The sequence below is a fragment of the Aulonocara sp. 'chitande type north' Nkhata Bay genome, linkage group LG14 (assembly GCF_057382095.1).
Source record: "Aulonocara sp. 'chitande type north' Nkhata Bay isolate Kocher_YH1m ecotype deep benthic linkage group LG14, A_spYH_male_GT1.1, whole genome shotgun sequence".
NCBI classification, from domain to species: Eukaryota; Metazoa; Chordata; class Actinopteri; order Cichliformes; family Cichlidae; genus Aulonocara; species Aulonocara sp. 'chitande type north' Nkhata Bay.
The window spans coordinates 35,851,574-35,870,982 of record NC_141357.1 but is presented as its reverse complement, the minus strand read 5'-3'; the positions used below and the strand labels follow the sequence as shown (position 1 = coordinate 35,870,982).

The following is a 19,409-nucleotide window of genomic DNA, read 5'->3' as shown; positions in this document are numbered from 1 at the left end:
GAGGAACTGCACGGCCGTGCACATGCTTCATTTCTCAGTCCAATCGAGAATGTAAACCGGTGACGATTAATTGTTAATTGATTTACTGATTTTCGAGCTAGTCTCGCTTCGGCGTTTCCGCTCCTCTCTGCTTTCCGACCGCTCTGAGCTCTCGGTCTAACGTTCCATTAAAAGGCGCTACAGCTTGTGGCTGGCCACACTGAGTCACTGCACAGCATACGGCATATATCGCTGACATTTCTTCATGCTGCTTTAGCCAAGAATCTTTTATACCGTTTGCCCTTTATAACACTGCAGTGTTCTTGGATGATTTAATGTTGTTTTTATGCCGTGTGGGTGTTCTGACCTCGTGGTAATGGCAGTTACTAATTACATAGGCAACTTCTAACAACCGCAAACACCCACCTGTGTACCCATGTGGTTCACTCAACCCCCACGTCAAACGTCTGGAGCCGCAAGACACTTCACTAATTATTTTGGTAGATATTCTCATTAAGCATGCAGTGTAAGCCTGACACAGTGACAGTCTGTATCACCGTAACCGTCCGGCCTTCTTCCCCCTCTTTGTTTTGTATTTGTGTTAAAAACACTTGCTGCTGTATCCCTCCTGTCCTCAGGATGGCCCCAGAGGTCGCAGCTGTGGAGATTAAAGGCGGGTACAATGAACTTTGTGACATCTGGTCTGTGGGCATCACAGCCATCGAGCTGGCAGAGCTGCAGCCTCCAATGTTTGATGTCCACCCACTGAGGTAAACGCACACCGAAAGACACAACTCACATGCCCGAGCACGTGTACACTGCTGTACCCACACACAGACACACTATGAGGCCTTGCAGCCTCCATCTTTAATTTATTTAACCACATCAAGGATGTTTCCTGTTGCTACCATAACAATATTTCAGGTCAGTGCTGGAGACGTTTATATTTCACACAGGAAGTCCCTTTCCTGACTCCCTGATCTGTGAGCAGAATAGGAAGTTGAGACGTTATTCCGATTATTCCATCACGGGTCCGACTGATTCTGCTGACTCCGTCCCTCTCCTTTATTTAATTTAAGGGCAATGCAATTTCCATCACATTATTACTTCTTTAATACTCTTTATTTTATTTTCCTATAACTAACCTCGGTTTTCACTTGATGCACAGGTTTGTATGTAAAGGTCAGTTCATGCAAATTATGCTCTTCTGCACTTACAGGGAGTGCAGAATTATTAGGCAAATGAGTATTTTGTCCACATCATCCTCTTCATGCATGTTGTCTTACTCCAAGCTGTATAGGCTCGAAAGCCTAATACCAATTAAGCATATTAGGTGATGTGCATCTCTGTAATGAGAAGGGGTGTGGTCTAATGACATCAACACCCTATATCAGGTGTGCATAATTATTAGGCAACGTCCTTTCCTTTGGCAAAACGGGTCAAAAGAAGGACTTGACAGGCTCTGAAAAGTCAAAAATAGTGAGATATCTTGCAGAGGGATGCAGCAGTCTCAAAATTGCAAAGCTTCTGAAGCGTGATCATCGAACAATCAAGCGTTTCATTCAAAATAGTCAACAGGGTCGCAAGAAGCATGTGGAAAAACCAAGGCGCAAAATAACTGCCCATGAACTGAGAAAAGTCAAGCGTGCAGCTGCCAAGATGCCACTTGCCACCAGTTTGGCCATATTTCAGAGCTGCAACATCACTGGAGTGCCCAAAAGCACAAGGTGTGCAATACTCAGAGACATGGCCAAGGTAAGAAAGGCTGAAAGACGACCACCACTGAACAAGACACACAAGCTGAAACGTCAAGACTGGGCCAAGAAATATCTCAAGACTGGTTTTTCTAAGGTTTTATGGACTGATGAAATGAGAGTGAGTCTTGATGGGCCAGATGGATGGGCCCGTGGCTGGATTGGTAAAGGGCAGAGAGCTCCAGTCCGACTCAGACGCCAGCAAGGTGGAGGTGGAGTACTGGTTTGGGCTGGTATCATCAAAGATGAGCTTGTGGGGCCTTTTCGGGTTGAGGATGGAGTCAAGCTCAACTCCCAGTCCTACTGCCAGTTTCTGGAAGACACCTTCTTCAAGCAGTGGTACAGGAAGAAGTCTGCATCCTTCAAGAAAAACATGATTTTCATGCAGGACAATGCTCCATCACACGCGTCCAAGTACTCCACAGCGTGGCTGGCAAGAAAGGGTATAAAAGAAGAAAAACTAATGACATGGCCTCCTTGTTCACCTGATCTGAACCCCATTGAGAACCTGTGGTCCATCATCAAATGTGAGATTTACAAGGAGGGAAAACAGTACACCTCTCTGAACAGTGTCTGGGAGGCTGTGGTTGCTGCTGCACGCAATGTTGATGGTGAACAGATCAAAACACTGACAGAATCCATGGATGGCAGGCTTTTGAGTGTCCTTGCAAAGAAAGGTGGCTATATTGGTCGCTGATTTGTTTTTGTTTTGTTTTTGAATGTCAGAAATGTATATTTGTGAATGTGGAGATGTTATATTGGTTTCACTGGTAAAAATAAATAATTGAAATGGGTATATATTTGTTTTTTGTTAAGTTGCCTAATAATTATGCACAGTAATAATCACCTGCACACACAGATATCCCCCTAAAATAGCTCAAACTAAAAACAAACTAAAAACTACTTCCAAAAACATTCAGCTTTGATATTAATGAGTTTTTTGGGTTCATTGAGAACATGGTTGTTGTTCAATAATAACATTATTCCTCAAAAATACAACTTGCCTAATAATTCTGCACTCCCTGTACAGCTGAGGCCTTAAAACGTTGCAGTCATCTTGCCTGCTTAACCTGATCTTTGAAGAGACGCTTCTGCAGAGGCAATATTTGTTTTGCATTTGCTATCAACAGCGTTAGATATCTGATCTTATTTCATCCTGGAGGCTGAACCCTCGTTCTGCTGGCAAACTCGAGTTACCAGCATCGTTTCAGCCTGACTTTGAGAGAATATTTCTAACAGGGAAAAGTTGTGAAGTCACCAGAAGTCTCTGAATTTCAAACCTTCTGATCCTGCAAGCACCGAGGTTATCGTAGTGTACTAAAGCCACGTGTAAAAGACCTTTAGCAGATGTCCACATCAATAACTCAAATTAAAACAAAAGCTAGAGTTTAAAAAAAAAATCAAACCACAATATTACTGAAAATAAACTCGAATTAAATTAAAATATAGAAATAATGTCCTCAGTTTTGGTCACATTTAACAGCCCGGCCTGACGAGGCTTCGGTGTTTGCTGAGACTTAAATGTCACCGAGAGTCTGCTGCCGCGTTTCTGCTGTGATGCTTCTTCTGAACTTCTCAGATTTCACCTTTGTGTTATTATAATGTGTGTTGTGCATTTTACAAATACACAACACACATTATAATAAGAAAAGGATTGAAACTAGCAACAAAAACTAACACAACAAAGTGAAACTAACTGAAACTATATTCATTTAAAAAATTCAAAACTAAATGGAAATAAATATTAATCACGCTCATTGACGGAGAGGAAATCCTTCACTATGAGCTGCTTCTGAACCTCAAACTCAGTAGAGCTCACACAAACAGTCCAACACCGCAGTAAAAGACTCAGCGTATGTTTAATGTCACGTTTTGAAACAGACGGATCACAGACGCCTTCGCATGTTTCTCATTGTTCCTAAAAATTAAGGCCAAATATCTCTTGCCATTGTGGGTAAGAAACAGTTTTCAGAGAACAATTTAATCGGTGAGAACTTCACCAGAAGCAATATTGTTGCAGGCTTAAAAAAAAAAGAAGAAGAGGAGGCTGTCTGCATCTCTGCTGCAGGTTCCTGCAAAGCAGAGGAAGCTGAAAAAGTCCAAGTTGAAAGGAAGTCGCTGGTGTTAAAGATAAAGGCATGGTGCTTTTTTTTTTTTGTTAAGGCGAGTGAGAGATGTGAAGTCATCGAGTCGAATCACTAGACCGGTTCACATCTCATCATCGTGGGTTTGTAGTCGTATCATCACGCAGTCGTATCAGTCACATCTTACAGGTTTCTCACAGAGCTCACCGCTTACCTGCAGTCAGAGCGTATCGACTGACTGCAGGAGGAAAAATATTCCATAAAAGACGCACCGAGGATTTCACGCATTGAGCTGTTATCTTGTTGCAATCACACGCGTGCGTGTGCGTGTGCAATAAAAATGCTCTGCAGGTCTTTCTCAAGATGTCTGGAAACATGTGTGCACGTGACACTCACCTCAAATGTTTCCCCTCGGTACATCGGCGTGCATGTGGACACACAGCCGAGCGTGCTGCATGCGCATGCTGACATTCATAGAAAACATCGAGTGTTTCCACCACCCACATGTACCTGGTTACTCACACACCCTCAGCTGACTCAAACAAACACACCATAAGTCATTCTGTGTGTTTTAATGCTGTGCTCTGTTTCCTCCTGTAGAGTGCTGTTTCTCATGTCCAAGAGCGGCTACCAGCCTCCTAAACTGAAGGACAAGTCAAAATGGTAACTAAAAGCCTGCAGCACTACTGAAACATGTATTATATGTAATCAGTTCGTCATCATCAGGTGCAGCCTTGAATCGTTGTATGCTTAAACAATATATTAACATAACGGAGGCTCTGCCCGTCAGATAACAGTGTTGTATTTTCTTGACCTTGCACATGTCTCCCGTCTTCAGGTCATCCAATTTTTATAACTTTGTGAAGGCCATGCTGGTGAGGAACCCCAAGAAGAGACCGAGCGCCACCAAGATGCTCACAGTCAGTAGCGCTCACTCTCGCGTGATTGTCTTTGGGTTCGTTTTGTGTTATTTCTGCATCAGGCTGATCACACGATGTCTACGGCGCCTTAAAAAGTCTCAAAACATACAATGTGTTGTGGAAGATGCCACAACACACTAGCTTTACACCCTTTACACATGCAAATGAGCCCCTCCCTCTTGATTTTTCCATCACACAACCATGATTACTTCCTGTGTCATACGCGGTTAGACCTGGTGCAGGTTTCAAACCATGAGGAATCGCCTGCTTTCTCACTTTTTCTGCTAGCTTGTCCTGATGTCTGTCTCTCTGCTCTCTGCAGCACACCTTTCTGACCCATCAGTGCCTGAACCAGGAGCTGACCCTGGACCTGCTGGAGAAGTACCGACACCCTGAGAAACTGAAGAGCTGCCTGGTCACAGACGATGAAGAGATGGAGGTCAGACTGATGAAGCTCTCTGTCTGTGTGGCGGTCCCAGCCTCGGATGTTTTGGGGTTAATCGTATGTTTTGCTGTGATTTAAGGTGATTGTTCCTGGATCGTTAAGGAGAATCCAGTCCATCAACAAACACAACAGAGCGGGAAGAACCAACTCTGACATAAGCTGTAAGAAAACAAATATATTTCACTTTGAAATATTTTATGTTCCCAAGTATTCCCTTCCAGGTATCATTTCCTCTTTGGTAAACAAAGAAACACATGTGCACATTTACAACTCACAAGAAGTGCATTGCTGGGTACGTTATACTGTGCATAGAAAAGCAAGAGCAGTCCAAGACTCAGCACCTCCACCAAGGCTGAAAATTCCCCCCACACTGCATTTACTGTGTCTCTGGATCCAGATTAAGTTTAAATTTCCCTGAGAATATCAACATGAGATGCCTGGATTCTTCCTGTTCTTATCATTCTGTGTCTTTATGAAGATATGACACCACATGTCCATTTTCCACAAATCTCAAAAGAGTCAAGAATCCTTCCAAAAATGTCATCATGCAGATTTGGATCAAAACTTAACCTCCTCTAAGTTGGACCTCTGATAAAAAGTTCCCACAGACCCTGAAACACATCTTTGGCTGACGTGTGAATGTTTGTGCTTCTCATAGTTTAATTTTCTTGGCCTTTGCCTTGTTAGCTGTGGCCACAGAGTGTTTCACTGATCCTCTGTCTCAGTCCTGTTGCTTCATGATGTTTAAGTTTCTTGTTTTTTGTTTTTTCCCAGTGAATCAGATCTACACTCAGAGGCCCACGAAGACCGACTCACCGACTGTAACTGTGAGTTTATATTAGAGGGCACACGTGCATTATATGTGCTGAATATGCATGCATACAAGTTCTACATCCATATGTACATTGTTAAAAACATACTTTATATGTATTTATATAAAGATCTTTCAGTTACAAGGAGAACTGATCATTTACACCTGGAGAAGAGGCAGAATGTTGATCATATAATCTGTATTCATCCCAGTGAACTGAACATGTTTCCCATTTTAGCTCCTGGTTTTTGTACATCTGGACATTTGCACACTTTCTAATCTGGTTTTGGGTCTGCTTTTTGTTTTCACAGTTAAGGCCATCGATGGGATCGAGTGACAGCAGCAAGAGCCCACCAGGGTATGTAGATCGCACATCAGTCCCACAGTCACATTAAAGCCAGTATGTTATTCAAATGTTGCACCTGTCTGCCCTTTTCCTGTTGCAGGGACCAGGACTCAGAATCAGATGACGACTATGATGATGTGGACATGTAAGAGACATCACACAGTTTCCTAAGTGAGAAAGAACAGACTGTTGTTTGTCTGCGTTTCCACTGCAGAGAAGACTGCAAAGAGCTTTTTACATTAGTCCTCTGAGGTAGAGACAGATGGACTTCAGTGGACAGATTATTGTCTGTGTGACGGCCGGTACAAACAGTCGTATCTTCCTCCAGGTCATGTGGGAAAAATTTGACTTTCGGCCGTTCGTCACCCAGTGTAGGTTGCAGGACTTTCACAAGTTTGCTGTGGTTGTCTTCTCTCACTTTAACCAATTAGCACCAATAATCTCAGTACGTACTTCTGTATATCTCAAAAACAACCATATTTCAGCGGAGGTGGACCAAAAAGCCATGTTTGTCTCTGTATGCAGTAATCAGTGATTTCAGTGAATTTGCATTGACACTGTCTGTTTGTCTGTCCTCAGCCCGACGATACAGCCTCCTGGGTAAGCCCAGTAAACACACGCATATTAATGTGAAGTTTATTCCCATCATTAACGCAGCAGACTGAACCGACACTCTCTCTGCCGACAGGTTCATAATGCCGCCTGATGAAACGCCGCCTCCTCTTCCTCCAAAGGTGATTATTAAGGCTTGCTGTTCGTTGTTTATTTAACATGCGATTTCTGCTAAAGAGTTATTTTGTTTATTTATTCTTACATGTTAGAATAAATCAGTCGAAATGCTGATTATTAATATCAGCCTTTTATCTTTTCAAAATTAAACCCATTACATAGTTTTTATTTTGTAAATTTTATCTTAGGAGGAAATTTAAAAGCCTGACAGATAGACAGCGCTGTGTGGAGATGTATGCAGTCAGAGTTTTGTTTCACGACTCAGTTCTCGGTTCTCTTTGGATCTCTAGCACAGTTGTAAGTTATTTAACGGCCTGTTGAACTTGCTCTGAGGCGCTCTCTGGCTTTTCTGTGTCTTTGTCTAAACGCAGAGTGATATCTTGAAGTGGATCTATTATACTTGTCCTTTTTCTGTCTAAACACATTGTTACAGGCATGGATGTTCATATTAAACATGGCCAGAGTTTCTTTTACAAATAACAGGCTGCTTTAAACATTCTGTTTCAGACAGTTTTTTCTATTCTTGGCTCTGTTTGATGTCACAGAATGTCCTTGACATGATCATATTGGGCACAGACTCCAACCACCTACCCTTCAAATCATCTGTTTGCGAGCGGCAGCCAATCAAAAGAAAGTTATCTTAAAGGGGGGAGGGCCTAAAGCAGCTTGTTTCTGACAGAGGCTGAACTGATGCTGCACCAAGTGTCAGATAAATAAGGATTATTTTGATCATGCAAAGCTACTTTTATATAGCCAAAGAATATAGACATGGAAGCTGACATAAGAGATCTCCCTTTAAAATATTATGATTCAAAGATGAAAACTGCAGAAAACGCTCATCAGTCATTTTACCAAAAGTCTTTTGTGCCTGATTTTTTTTTTCTTTTGTGCAGCCCAAACAACGAACCAGCTCAGAGGAAAGCATGGCGGCAGAAGACGATCGAACAAGAAAGCTGACCTCTCTGTGCGCCCCCACCCCGCTCATAAGGACGTCCAGCGGGACGCACGTCCGGCCCACACCACAACCACGAACTACACGACACTCAGGTGAGCGTCAAATGTGCTGCAGTGTTTCTGCACAAGTCACCTGCTCAGCCAACTGAGCTGTGGCAGCAAGATGTTAATATCGAAGCATATTTTATATGACGTGCAAATTATCAGTCCATTTTCTTATTATTCTGTGTGTGTGTGTGTGTGTGTGTGTGTGTGTGTGTGTGTGTGTGTGTGTGTGTGTGTGTGTGTGTGTGTGTGTGTGTTCCAGACCCTGCATCCTTACCTCTCCAGTTTAATGAGCCCCCACCTGACCTCCTTCCTCCTGAACTTCCCCCTAAAGGCATACGCAGACGGCAGCCAACAACAAAGGTAAGGCGAGGGGAAGATGACATTTCTTTTGCGCTTTCAAACAGTGTAACATTGTCCCCGTCCACTTCTTAGAATAACTGTGTCCAGAACACAGAAATAATGTCCAGATCAGAACAAACGACCCTTTCTGAGGAAGCAGAGATAAAGTTCAGTGACAGCCTGGCAGAAGATGATTTTTCTGACAGTCGTGGAGGAAACTGAGCCGCACATCTTCCCATTTCCCTATTCCCAGTTATCCACATCTTCTCTGCTGCCTCACAGTGCGACTGCATCCTGCCACAGTTATCGTCATCATCATCATCATATTTTTCTTTCTGTTTGCAGGATCATCCTGAGTGTGCCAGCCCCGTCCTGAAGAAACCTCCTGTGAGTTTCTCCTCCCTGCACATCAGCTCTTTGCTGAGCGTCTCAGATTTTTGATGTTTTAAGTTTATGTTTCAAGCGAAGCGATGAACGGCATAAATTCAACGGTGGAATTTTAATCTTGCAATTTTATAGACGAGTGTTAAAAATCAAAGGGGACCTTTTATGTTTGTCCTTAGTTCCTGTCATATATACATACGTGTTACTTTGGCAGATGCTTCTATTAAATATGGCGAAAGTTGTGAAAAATGAGTTTGGCTTACTTGCAAGTATGTCCCTGTGAGGCAAACGCTCAGGTTTCAGATAGTTCTCGCTGGTCCTGCTCTGTATGACATCAGAGACACACAAAAGGTATTCGAGTCTTCTGTTTAACTAAATGCAGCCAATCAGAAATCCGAATAAAGACACAGGAACTCTTCAGCTGAAGGGGATGCCACCTCCTTGTGGCTTGAATGGTTAGGCACACTTGGGACACCATAATGTGAGAATGCAGTGATGTGTGCAGCGCCCCACCCAGCCCTTTCGGTTCTTTGCCTTTTATTGTTTATTCCTCACAGTTTAAGGCAAAGTGAGAAAAGGAGAGGCAGAAAGCAGGAGGTCACTCAGCAAGCCTGAATATTTTTTTGAAATCAGCATCGATTTTCATTTCAAAACGGTGCAGAACTCCTGGGCCTAAAAGGCTGCATCAAAACCACCAGGATATGCTAAATAAGGGTTATTTTGAGCTGTGAATCATGCAAAGCGACTCTAGAGAAAGCCCAAGAATAAAATACAAATAAGCAAAATATGCCCTGTTAAAAGAATTTAATAAAAAATAATACATGAAACAAATAGCAAGCATGGAAAATAAAACTGTTCAAAATGTGTGCAAGTAACACGTCATCACATCCATGTAAAGTCCACATAAACTATAGTTTACTTTAGAGATGAAATGTTTAAGGCTTCTAAATAGAGTAATAACATTTAAAGGTGAAGTAAAACTCAGACTTCGTGGTACGTTTGGGTCTTATTCCACAGCTGCTTTTGCTTTCCTTCTCTAAATGTCACTCCTCTGTGATCCTGTGGTCTTAAAACCTCTTCGACCTTTAACGCTGAAGGAGTAACCATTCAGTGGGCGTGTTGTAGGTGTTTGTTTTGTAAGATTCTTTCAGTGGTTTGAAATCATGTCTACTGCAGAGAGGACAGCGTGAATAATTGAATGCCTTTCCCTCCCTCTCTCTCTCTTTCTGCAGGTCTACTTTAAAAAGATCTTTCACGGCTGTCCTCTTAAAATAAACTGCTCCACGACCTGGGAGAACCCCACCTCTAAAGGTTGTATGACAGAAAGACGAGCTCAGAAAATTCTCCACTTTGCCACCTTAAACTTCTGTCTGACCTGCCTGTGCTTGCTGTCCCTCCCTCAGACCAGCATCTGATCCTGGGGGCAGAGGAAGGGATCTACACCCTGAACCTCAACGGCTCTGAGGCCACGATGGAGCTGGTAAGCCATTTATCTACTTTAACAAAGTTTTCAAAAAAGGCAAAAAGACTCAAGTGACCCTAAAAGAGACTGTTGGGTTTGGTTTAGTTGCTATTGTCGTTTCAGCCTGACTGTCCTCCTTGAGTAGTCATGCAGAGGCCTGCGCTACAGGGCAGGCTTTGGGGCTCAGCAGGTTAACCTCAGGGCTTTATGAGGTTTTTATGAGGTTTTATCTATAGTGGTTCCCTTCTTACTCGGGTAATTCCCCACCGTAACTTGTGCTGCATACCTGACCAGTGCAGGAGATTAACAGGTATAAAATGTAATCAGTGTGTGGTGAATCAGTGCAAAGATAGTAAAAGGTTTTAAAAGCTTTCCTTCCCAAACAAGCTCCATATAGATTCTTAATAACTTTATTCTTTGCGCTTTTGCTTTCTGGCTTTGAATTTTCAGTTTAAGTTCTCTTGTTGTGAACATTAATTATAAACTCCCAGCCTTCAAAGTATTCAGATACAGTGTCTGTGACTAAAGAAGGACAAATATTGCTGAATGGGCAAAAAGTAGAACCTTGTTTAAATCACTGCATCCTGTGTGTGCGCGTTACCATTATTATCCTCATTAATGTGGTATTTCAGTTAGTTCCTTCCTTCTGCATTGAGTTAAACGAATCACACTTTATGAAAAAGGCTTTTCCGTAAGTGGCCTGAATATAAAAAAGCTGACAAGCTATTACATAAATAAATGAATGAATGAATGGTTCTTCTTTCTCTTCCAGTTGTATCCTGGGAAGTGTACCTGGGTGTACACCAGTAACAACGTCCTCATGTCTGTATCAGGTAAAGCAGATCCTCATTTAGCTGGTTGTCTGTAGTAAGACTCACACTTGTTGCTGTGGACCTCATTGCTCATTTCTAAGATTTTCAGGGCCGAGTACAATAACCTCAGTTTGATCTGAATTAAGAAGCAGAAAGTTAGCGGCCATCCAGGTCTTTATGTCTTTAAGACATTCCTGCAGTTTAACTAATTGGTGTGTGTTATCTGGCTTCATGGATAGTTAAAGCTGGGTGTCATCTGCATAGCAGTGAAAATGTATGCTATGCCTTCTAATGATGCTGCCTAAAGGAAGCATGTATAATGTAAAAAGAACTGGTCCTAGCACTGAACCCTGTGGAACTCCATAATTTAGTCTATTAGATAGAGATGATACAAACCACTGCAGCACAGTAACTGTAATGCCTACAGCGTGCTCTAATCACTGTGAACTCTTAAAATAAACCAATTCAATCTGTTAGCAGTTTTACAACTACTCTTTCAATAATTTTGAGATAAAAGGAAGGTTTGTGATTGGCCTGTGATTACCTAAGAGAGCTGGGTCTAGAGATGCTTTTTAAGTAACGTTTTAACTACCACCAGCTTGAAGGCCTGCGTACATAGCTGATTAATAGATTAAGTTATCATATTTAAGATTGAAGCATTAATTAATGGCAGGACTTCTTTGAGGAGTCTTGTAGGAATGGGATCTAAAAGATGAGGATGAATGACTCCTCAGCTGTGGGTCTCCAGCTGTATGTGTGCACAACAGAGTACAGTCAAGGCTTTATGCTTCAGTCACACAGGCCTAGAGACCAGTTTGTAACGACTCTGGGGATTACCAGTCACTAGGAAAAAATGCATATTCCTCCACTGCTTGGCCAGTGGTGGCTGGAGCGTGCTGGCAGTTGCTAGAGTGCTACACCCAAACATCCTTAGTTGGTAACAGCTTGCTGCTGTCACCTGCAGTTTGCATGGAAGATGCCAACCTGTCTGCAAACACTTGCTAACTGTTCACCCAGTGGTTGTTAAACTTGAGAAAAACAAAGCAAACATTTGTTTTCAATACATTTTGAAAAGTATTTGAGATGTCAGCCATGTTTAACATGAATATCTGATATTGTAACAGCATACGTGTCAGAAAATAAGGAAAAGGTGTAATGGGTCCACTTTAAAGAACACATTAGGAAGCTGCTGGTAGACCCGCGGACACGCTTTAATTAAATGGGTCAAAGGACCTTTGATTACATTAAAACCTCTGAATGTTTTCATTAATTGTTTTTACCTTCTCTCTTTGCCTCTTTGTTCAGTGTTATTAGAACTGCTTTGGTCTGTTTACTTAAACATGTCCAGTCTAAAACTGTTAAAATCTGAATTAAAATAAGATTTTTTATTCTTTTTTCTTCACCGACTGTCTTGTCAGACTCAATTTTATCTCTTTATTTTTTTAATTTGACACTTTTACCTGATGCTTTGTCCCTTTGATGTCTCATGTAAACATTTAATGTGATTGTTGGTAAAAGTTACCAGACAAATAAGTGAGCATTGCTGTGACTTTGTGCATTTAGTGGATTTGATCTCAGGTCTGGTGATGTCGGAGTCTGTAAACAGTTCGTGAACTGTGTCTGATTTTGCGTTTGCAGGTAAATCGTCGCAGCTTCACTCCCACATGCTGAAGGAGCTGCACGAACAGGCGCGCAAAGACCAGAGGATGAGCGCCTTACCGACTCACAGACTGTTGCCTAGGTAACAACCACACTAAGTTTCTCTGCAGTTCATTTTCAGTCGTGATTGAAAGATCCGCTCGTCCCATTTAAACGCTGATTTTCTGCATTTTTGTGTTTAGAAAATGTGCGGTGACGTCTAAAATACCCGACACCAAAGGCTGCAGGACCTGCTCAGTCGGTGAGAACAGATTCTGTTCAGGCGTAGTTCGATACTTGGCTTTGTGTCAGAGTTTCTATTTCACTTCTCTACATCCCCTAAAGGGGAAACACCACAGGGGAAGAGTGTAAAACATGAAACTACAGCAGCTAAATTATTAAATTAGAGAAATCGTGATAGGTTTTCTTAAAGTCTGTCTAAATGTAAAACTGGAAAATGCTGCTGATGTGAAGATTTTAGTCTTAAAACTTCTTTTAAAGCTCTTTTCAGTAGAATTCTTTACATCAAACCTCTGCAGGTGATTACTTTAGTTTAGTTTTACTAAGTTTTTTAACATTTTCAGTTTGGAAATGAGCTGTTATCTCATTAGAAATGCTAATCTGAACTCTTCGGTCACTGTGTTAGGTAGGCCTGTTCAGCTTCTGATTCATAAAACTATCTATTCAGTCACAATTCATTGCATTGAGGCATGTAGACATGGTCAAGAAAACCAGCTGAAGTTCAAACTGAGCGTCACAAGGGGGAAGAAAGGTGGTTTAAGTGACTTTAAAGGCAGTGTGGTTGCTGGTGACAGACAGATTGGTCTGAGTGTTTCAGAAACTGCCGATCTGCTGGGATTTTCCCACGCAGCCATCTCTAAAGTTCATAGAGTGCAGTCCAAAACAACAGAAGATATGTTGGCAGCAGTTCAATGGGAGAAAATGCCACATGATGCCAGAGATCAGAGGAGAATGATCATACTTGTGACAGTCAGGGCATGCAGGAGAGCATCTCTGAAGCAGCAGAAGACCACACCGTTGCTAATCCTGTCAGCTAAGAACAGGAAACTGAGGCTAAAATTCACACAGGACATGTTGCGTGACCTGATAAGTTTTGTTTTTTGCTAAAATAATCGGACTTGGTGTTACAGACGTGAAAGCGTGGATCCATCTTGTCTTGTATAAACATTTCAGGGTGGAAGTGTAACGGTGTGGGTATCGTCTTGGTGTACTTTGGGCGTCTACATGAGTGTTGTTGTTGACCATAATCCTAAAACTGACCAGTGCATGAGATTAAAACGTGTTTTCCCTGTAATGTGTCATCTTAACTGTTTGACGAGGTTTAAAATATTAATAATAAAAATAAAGGATGCAGATTCCTGTGCATGTTTATGGTGATCAGTTCTGAGTGAAAACCGGCTGATCTGTTGCTTGTTTCTGCCTCTCGCAGCAGGGAACATGCAGCGAGGCTGTGCCTTCCTGTGCTGTGCTTTGGAGTCCAGTGTGGTGCTGCTGCAGTGGTACGAGCCCATGCACAAGTTCATGCTGATTAAGGTACGTGTGTCAAATGTGAATTACTAAGGAAAGCATCCTGTCCTTTCTGTTTTCACTTCTCAGAAGAGCAAAATCAGTGACAGAAACTTGACTTTTACAGCGTTGGCATCCAGCACAAAGTTAAACAAGCCTGCTACTGCATTATACTTTTTTCCCCATCATGCATAGATGCTATTGGTGCTGAAATTTTAATGCTTGATGCACAAATTGTAAGCATTAGGACCCTTAAACACCTCCTGATGTAGCTTCTAGTTGGTTTTATTTGATTTATTTATTGTCTCCAGTTATGTTCAGTTAGTGTAACATGCACAGGATGTAACGAAGCATTTTAGTATGAAATAATTCAAGCAGTGCCACAGAAAAGTAGGTTTCAGCCACATAAATTCCCCGAACCTGCAGTGAATAAACTGTAAACCTGCTGAGATGGGAAAACCCGTTAACGCCGAAATCTATTGACACGACAAAAACACAAGAAAGATTATGTGATGATCTGAGATGTACCTGAAAGGGTGCCACAGTCATGCTGCTTTTATTAAACGTGTTTCTGTTTTGATTTTATTTTTTTAGTGGGCTGTTAACATTGACAGCAGCTTATAAAATGACTGCCGGCGGTCACACAAAGCTTTTTTATTGTCTCCATTAAATTTATGAGTTAGAGCTGAGGCCTCTAACCATAAAATTGTTATGGTTTGGAGAACAGACTCAGGTGTCCTCGGTTACTCCTTCTGTGTGGCTGAAAGCCTGCAGGTTATAAGTCCTTGAACAAAACACCGTAACGATCTGCTTTGTTAGCCGCTCCTTCAGCCGAGAAGCGAACAGACGTTAAACTCCTGATTTTTTTTTTTCTCTTTCATGCTTGTAGCATTTCGACTTCCCTCTGCCCAGCCCTCTGCGGGTGTTTGAGATGGTGGTGGTGCCCCAGCAGGAGTACCCGATGGTGTGTATCGGTGTTTCTCGAGGCTCCAGCCCCAGCCATCCGGTCTATGTAGAATACATTAACCTCAACTCCAACACGTCCTGGTTCACCAACACGGGTCTGGGTAAGCTGACGGCTCGTTATCAGAAACACATCAGTGTTTATCATGAAGTCGTGCTGTTGTTGTTGTTGTTGTTGTTGTTGTTGTTGTTGTTAATGGTGGCGGTGTTTGCTCTTACAGAGAGACCATGTCCAGAAGTAGTCCAAGTAAACCAGCTGGACAATAACTCGCTGCTCGTCCTCTTGGAAAGTAAGTATCACACTAAACTTTGTTGTCTTCAGAAAGAGGCCTGCGTTTGTTGAATTTGAACTCCACACTTTAAAACTTCATTCTTACAGTTCTGACTGCTGCCATGTGGGTGTTTATTAAACCAGCACGATCAAAGTTACTGTCCCTGTGTGTAGTGCACGTGTAATCTTGTCGGGTTTGAAATGTTTACTTGGGTCGGGTGCCATCACTGTGACTACTCCCTGTATTCAAAGTGACTTCGGTGCATCAAGATGCCAATGAAAGGGCAAATAACCAGCAAACAGTCTGTGATTGGTTTGTGATTGAATGGGATCAGGTTGGCATTTAAATCACATCTGTAATATGGAATATATAACTGTAATAAAGCAGCATCAATCAAATCAAACAAAATCACAAATCTGTTGTAAATCAGATACAGAATGACGAAGGCTCTCTGCAACCTTCATTTCAAATGGGATTATAACCAGATACAGCACGTTGAATAAAGATGCTCCCATCTGTGCAAACTGACACAGCTGGATTGCAACTTGTTCATTTTGTTAAAGCGACCAACATGGCAGATAATTCGCCTTTGGAGCCAGTTTTGAGTGGTTGTCTTTCATATTAACCTGTCCGCTCTCTTAAGGAGAGCACTGCTATAATGATGTTATGGTGCCGTGTTGATTCTGACATACTGATAATTTATTTGTCTTAAAAGCTCAGATACAAAGAAATTTTGAGCCTTTCTGAGTTACTTTCAGTCTGACTAACCTGAAAACAGCTCCAGATATTTATTATGTTGCCTAAGGACTATTTTAACTCCTCGTTATGATTTGAGCACCATAATGCTGTCTACCTTCATATTTCCACAAAGATATTCTAACACAAACACTGCCCCTCTCTCCTCCACAGGGTCGGTACAAATAGTTGGTCTTGATGGGGAGTTCAAGAGCGGCAGAACGCAGCACTCTGAGACCATCTTCTCTCAAGATGTTGAATCTATAGGTGAGAGGAAGGAGTGAGACCCTGGTTATGGTGAATTTCGGAGACGCTGAAGGCTCAGCACTGACTCTTGTTTGTCTGTACAGTGTATTTTGATGACACGCTGTTGGCAGTGTGGCGTCACGGCTGGTTGAGGAGAGGAAAAGGTTTCACGGAAATGCTGGAGGAAATCACGGACCACAGGAAGACCCACAGACTCGTGCAGTCCGACAGGTACAGCACGTCCTCGCTTTGAATTTTCTGTGGATAAAAAAAGCACCTGCAGTCTAGACTGTACATAAAGGATGGATGCACCCTAAAGGCACAGCTCAGGGCAGACTGGATTCTACACTGACTCACAGGCGCCACCATGTGGTACAAATGAGCATAACAAGAAAGTACTGCCTGGACCTATTTTAACTGAACTTCAGTTGACGTGTGCGTACATGGATGTTTTGGAGTTCAAGTCCCATCCTGTTGATTTAACTTGCTTTCATTCAGTTTGAAAGGTTTTAAAGTATTATAAACGCAGTTACCTACAATAAGTACTTTATAAATTAAAGCATGCATTCTGCTTATTGGCCAGCAGGTGGTGAGTCTGAGTGTGTTGAAGCTGCTGCTAATTTAATTTGTAATTAATCAGTAAACACTTTCCTGATGTTTATCTTCTCAAATGGTAGTTTCAGGTCTTATTTAATAGAACTTGTGTTTTTTTTGTGCTGATCAGTGTTTGACATGTGACCTTTTCGCCGCAGGATGGTCCTTTTAGAAACTCATCAGAGCGAGGACCCGTCGGGGCTTTCCAACCTCTACGTCCTGGAGATCGCCGAGAACTACGTCATGCTGGCCTGACTCTCCCACACCCTGCTTCTACTGGGACTTAATACAAGAGAGAAAAGACACATTGGGCTTCGACATTTGGATCTGTCATCGTTAAGTTCGATGCGTATAGACGCCTCACTGCCCCAGTATTTTAATTTCTAACCAAAGGAGAGGTAATCTGTCAGAAACAGGTGATGCCATGATGCTGAAAGTTCATTCTGACCTAAGAAGATTTCTGTGTTGTAGCCTTTATCCCTCAACCTCGGGGAGTTTGCTCTTATTTATGCCATTTTCAACTTTGGTTTGTGCGATCCAGAACAAACCAGAGCATCCAGACAGCTGAGAAAACCCTGAAGGAAGGAAGGACCTCCTCTAACACTAAAGAGGAGGGGGGCATCCTTTGTTCTGCCACCGTATTGTTGATCAGAGCAGCAGCAGCTGCCTGAGGGGACTGACACACGGGGCCTCCTGAAGACGCCACAAACAAGCTGAAAGCACTGCTGCTGCTCGCGCTGTGTGTTTAGTGACTTGAGCCTGTATGTCACACTTTTTACTGCCGTTACAGTGTAATAAAATGAGTTAACACAACATGGAAAGCTTTGTTGATTTTGGAGGTGGGTGTTGGGGCGGATGTGTTGACGGAGGGCCACGGCATCTTTAACTGCAGTGATTTCTGTTCTGTGTATCACCGTCATTTGTGCCTGTGATTCTAAGGCAGAATCGTGGGTTTGTTTCAGCACTGACGGGACGCTTTTGCTTTATTTGCAGCATCTATCGCTACCTTTTCTCTCAGTTTATGGTAGAAACGTCTGGAAAGTAATGCAGTTAGGCTCCCAGGCATTCGATATTGCTTTCAAATAATTATCCCTCCTTCCACTTCCTTAACCTCTTATCTATTGAGGTGCGTTAGGGGGCCGAAGCCTATCCCAGCTATCATAGGGTGAGAGGTGAGCGTACAATCTGAACATTTCTCATCCTGTTCCTGCTGAGTCGGCACACACATATGCACATCTACATGTTTCTTCTGGAGAACATTTATCTGGGCTTACTGACTGCAGCAGGAGTCTTCACATAAACACGGGGAAGCTGTGGATGCATCAGCGTAATTTATCCTCTTTAAGAAAATTCCCTTTTATCACCCTCTTAAGTCTCTTAAGCCACGTTGTATTTCTGCAAGGACACAATATCCCCGGATGCCCCCAAACTTTTAAAACACGATCTTATATGAACATATGGCATAAAACACTCAAAGCATATGAGTAAATATAGGCTGTTAATGAAGAAGTACTCGACTACACTGCTCATGGCTTCAGATCGTTTAGGAAGCCTTCTCCTGTGTGCACACAGAGCCAGAGGAGGAGGTGCTGACTGAGAGCACAAATCCATGGTGCTCAGGCACGATAACGTTTTAGTTTGAATTCATAATTCTGATTCAGAATTTAGGAGTTATAAACAGACGCCGAGTGATGTTACAGCAGTTTTCCTTCATAATTCCTCCCATTCTTTCGTGTTTTTATTGGAGGGAACAAATACATCCTCTACATGCTGTCTCCGGTGTCCCTGCTTCATGTGAAATATTTCAAAGCCCTACAGCCGTAAATTATTTCAATTTGTTCCTCGCTGCCTTATGAAGAAGCTCAAGCCATTAGTGCCGGCACAGATTATATTTATTTTTCAGAAATCTATCAAACTGAGTCCAGTTAAGCGTGGATAGAGAACACAGTGATGGTGGTAATGAATGTATATTTATAGATTTACAGCAAACACACTGTCACTTCTATTAGCATCTTCATTTCAGGCCACTGGATTTGTGCATAACAAATCCTTCATTTTAATTAATTTATTCTGATCTGTAATTTTCTTTGTAATTTCAGCAGCTCAGTGTGAGCAGCGACAGCGTCAGGTTTCGGCACTTCTAATGAAGCCTCTCTGCTGGCACTAATCTTTTCCTAAAAAGACGCCGGAGTTATTCTCTGCTGAATTTAAAGGTGCTTCAGAAAAACTCTTGAGGTCCTTTATTCACTGAGGAGGGAGCGTCACACGTCACCGTCAAACATTTGGCTCATTCCAGGAAAACACTTAAGATACTTGATCACAGCCAAACATGGAATTTTGAATTTCATGGCATAAACTTGTTCAGTC

At 42.3% G+C, this 19,409-nt stretch overlaps 1 protein-coding gene across 4 annotated transcripts in view; it reads left to right on the top strand.

Annotated features, from left to right (window-relative positions):
- The window catches only part of map4k1 (mitogen-activated protein kinase kinase kinase kinase 1), a 54,851-nt gene extending 37,006 nt beyond the window's left edge, over nucleotides 1-17,845 (top strand). For all 4 annotated transcript variants that reach the window (XM_086262365.1, XM_086262364.1, XM_086262366.1 and 1 more), the window contains 24 exons: nucleotides 618-749; nucleotides 4,418-4,480; nucleotides 4,656-4,737; nucleotides 5,060-5,176; nucleotides 5,262-5,343; nucleotides 5,957-6,009; nucleotides 6,305-6,351; nucleotides 6,440-6,484; nucleotides 6,919-6,939; nucleotides 7,028-7,073; nucleotides 7,962-8,115; nucleotides 8,330-8,430; nucleotides 8,755-8,796; nucleotides 10,026-10,104; nucleotides 10,197-10,273; nucleotides 11,028-11,088; nucleotides 12,706-12,808; nucleotides 12,909-12,967; nucleotides 14,156-14,259; nucleotides 15,122-15,299; nucleotides 15,417-15,485; nucleotides 16,377-16,469; nucleotides 16,553-16,679; nucleotides 17,201-17,845. In XM_086262365.1, coding sequence (XP_086118491.1) covers nucleotides 618-749; nucleotides 4,418-4,480; nucleotides 4,656-4,737; nucleotides 5,060-5,176; nucleotides 5,262-5,343; nucleotides 5,957-6,009; nucleotides 6,305-6,351; nucleotides 6,440-6,484; nucleotides 6,919-6,939; nucleotides 7,028-7,073; nucleotides 7,962-8,115; nucleotides 8,330-8,430; nucleotides 8,755-8,796; nucleotides 10,026-10,104; nucleotides 10,197-10,273; nucleotides 11,028-11,088; nucleotides 12,706-12,808; nucleotides 12,909-12,967; nucleotides 14,156-14,259; nucleotides 15,122-15,299; nucleotides 15,417-15,485; nucleotides 16,377-16,469; nucleotides 16,553-16,679; nucleotides 17,201-17,297 — 2,032 coding nt within the window. In that variant the 3' untranslated portion in view covers nucleotides 17,298-17,845. The remainder of the gene's footprint in view (nucleotides 1-617; nucleotides 750-4,417; nucleotides 4,481-4,655; nucleotides 4,738-5,059; nucleotides 5,177-5,261; nucleotides 5,344-5,956; nucleotides 6,010-6,304; nucleotides 6,352-6,439; nucleotides 6,485-6,918; nucleotides 6,940-7,027; nucleotides 7,074-7,961; nucleotides 8,116-8,329; nucleotides 8,431-8,754; nucleotides 8,797-10,025; nucleotides 10,105-10,196; nucleotides 10,274-11,027; nucleotides 11,089-12,705; nucleotides 12,809-12,908; nucleotides 12,968-14,155; nucleotides 14,260-15,121; nucleotides 15,300-15,416; nucleotides 15,486-16,376; nucleotides 16,470-16,552; nucleotides 16,680-17,200) is intronic.
- The last annotated feature ends 1,564 nt before the right edge of the window (nucleotides 17,846-19,409 follow it).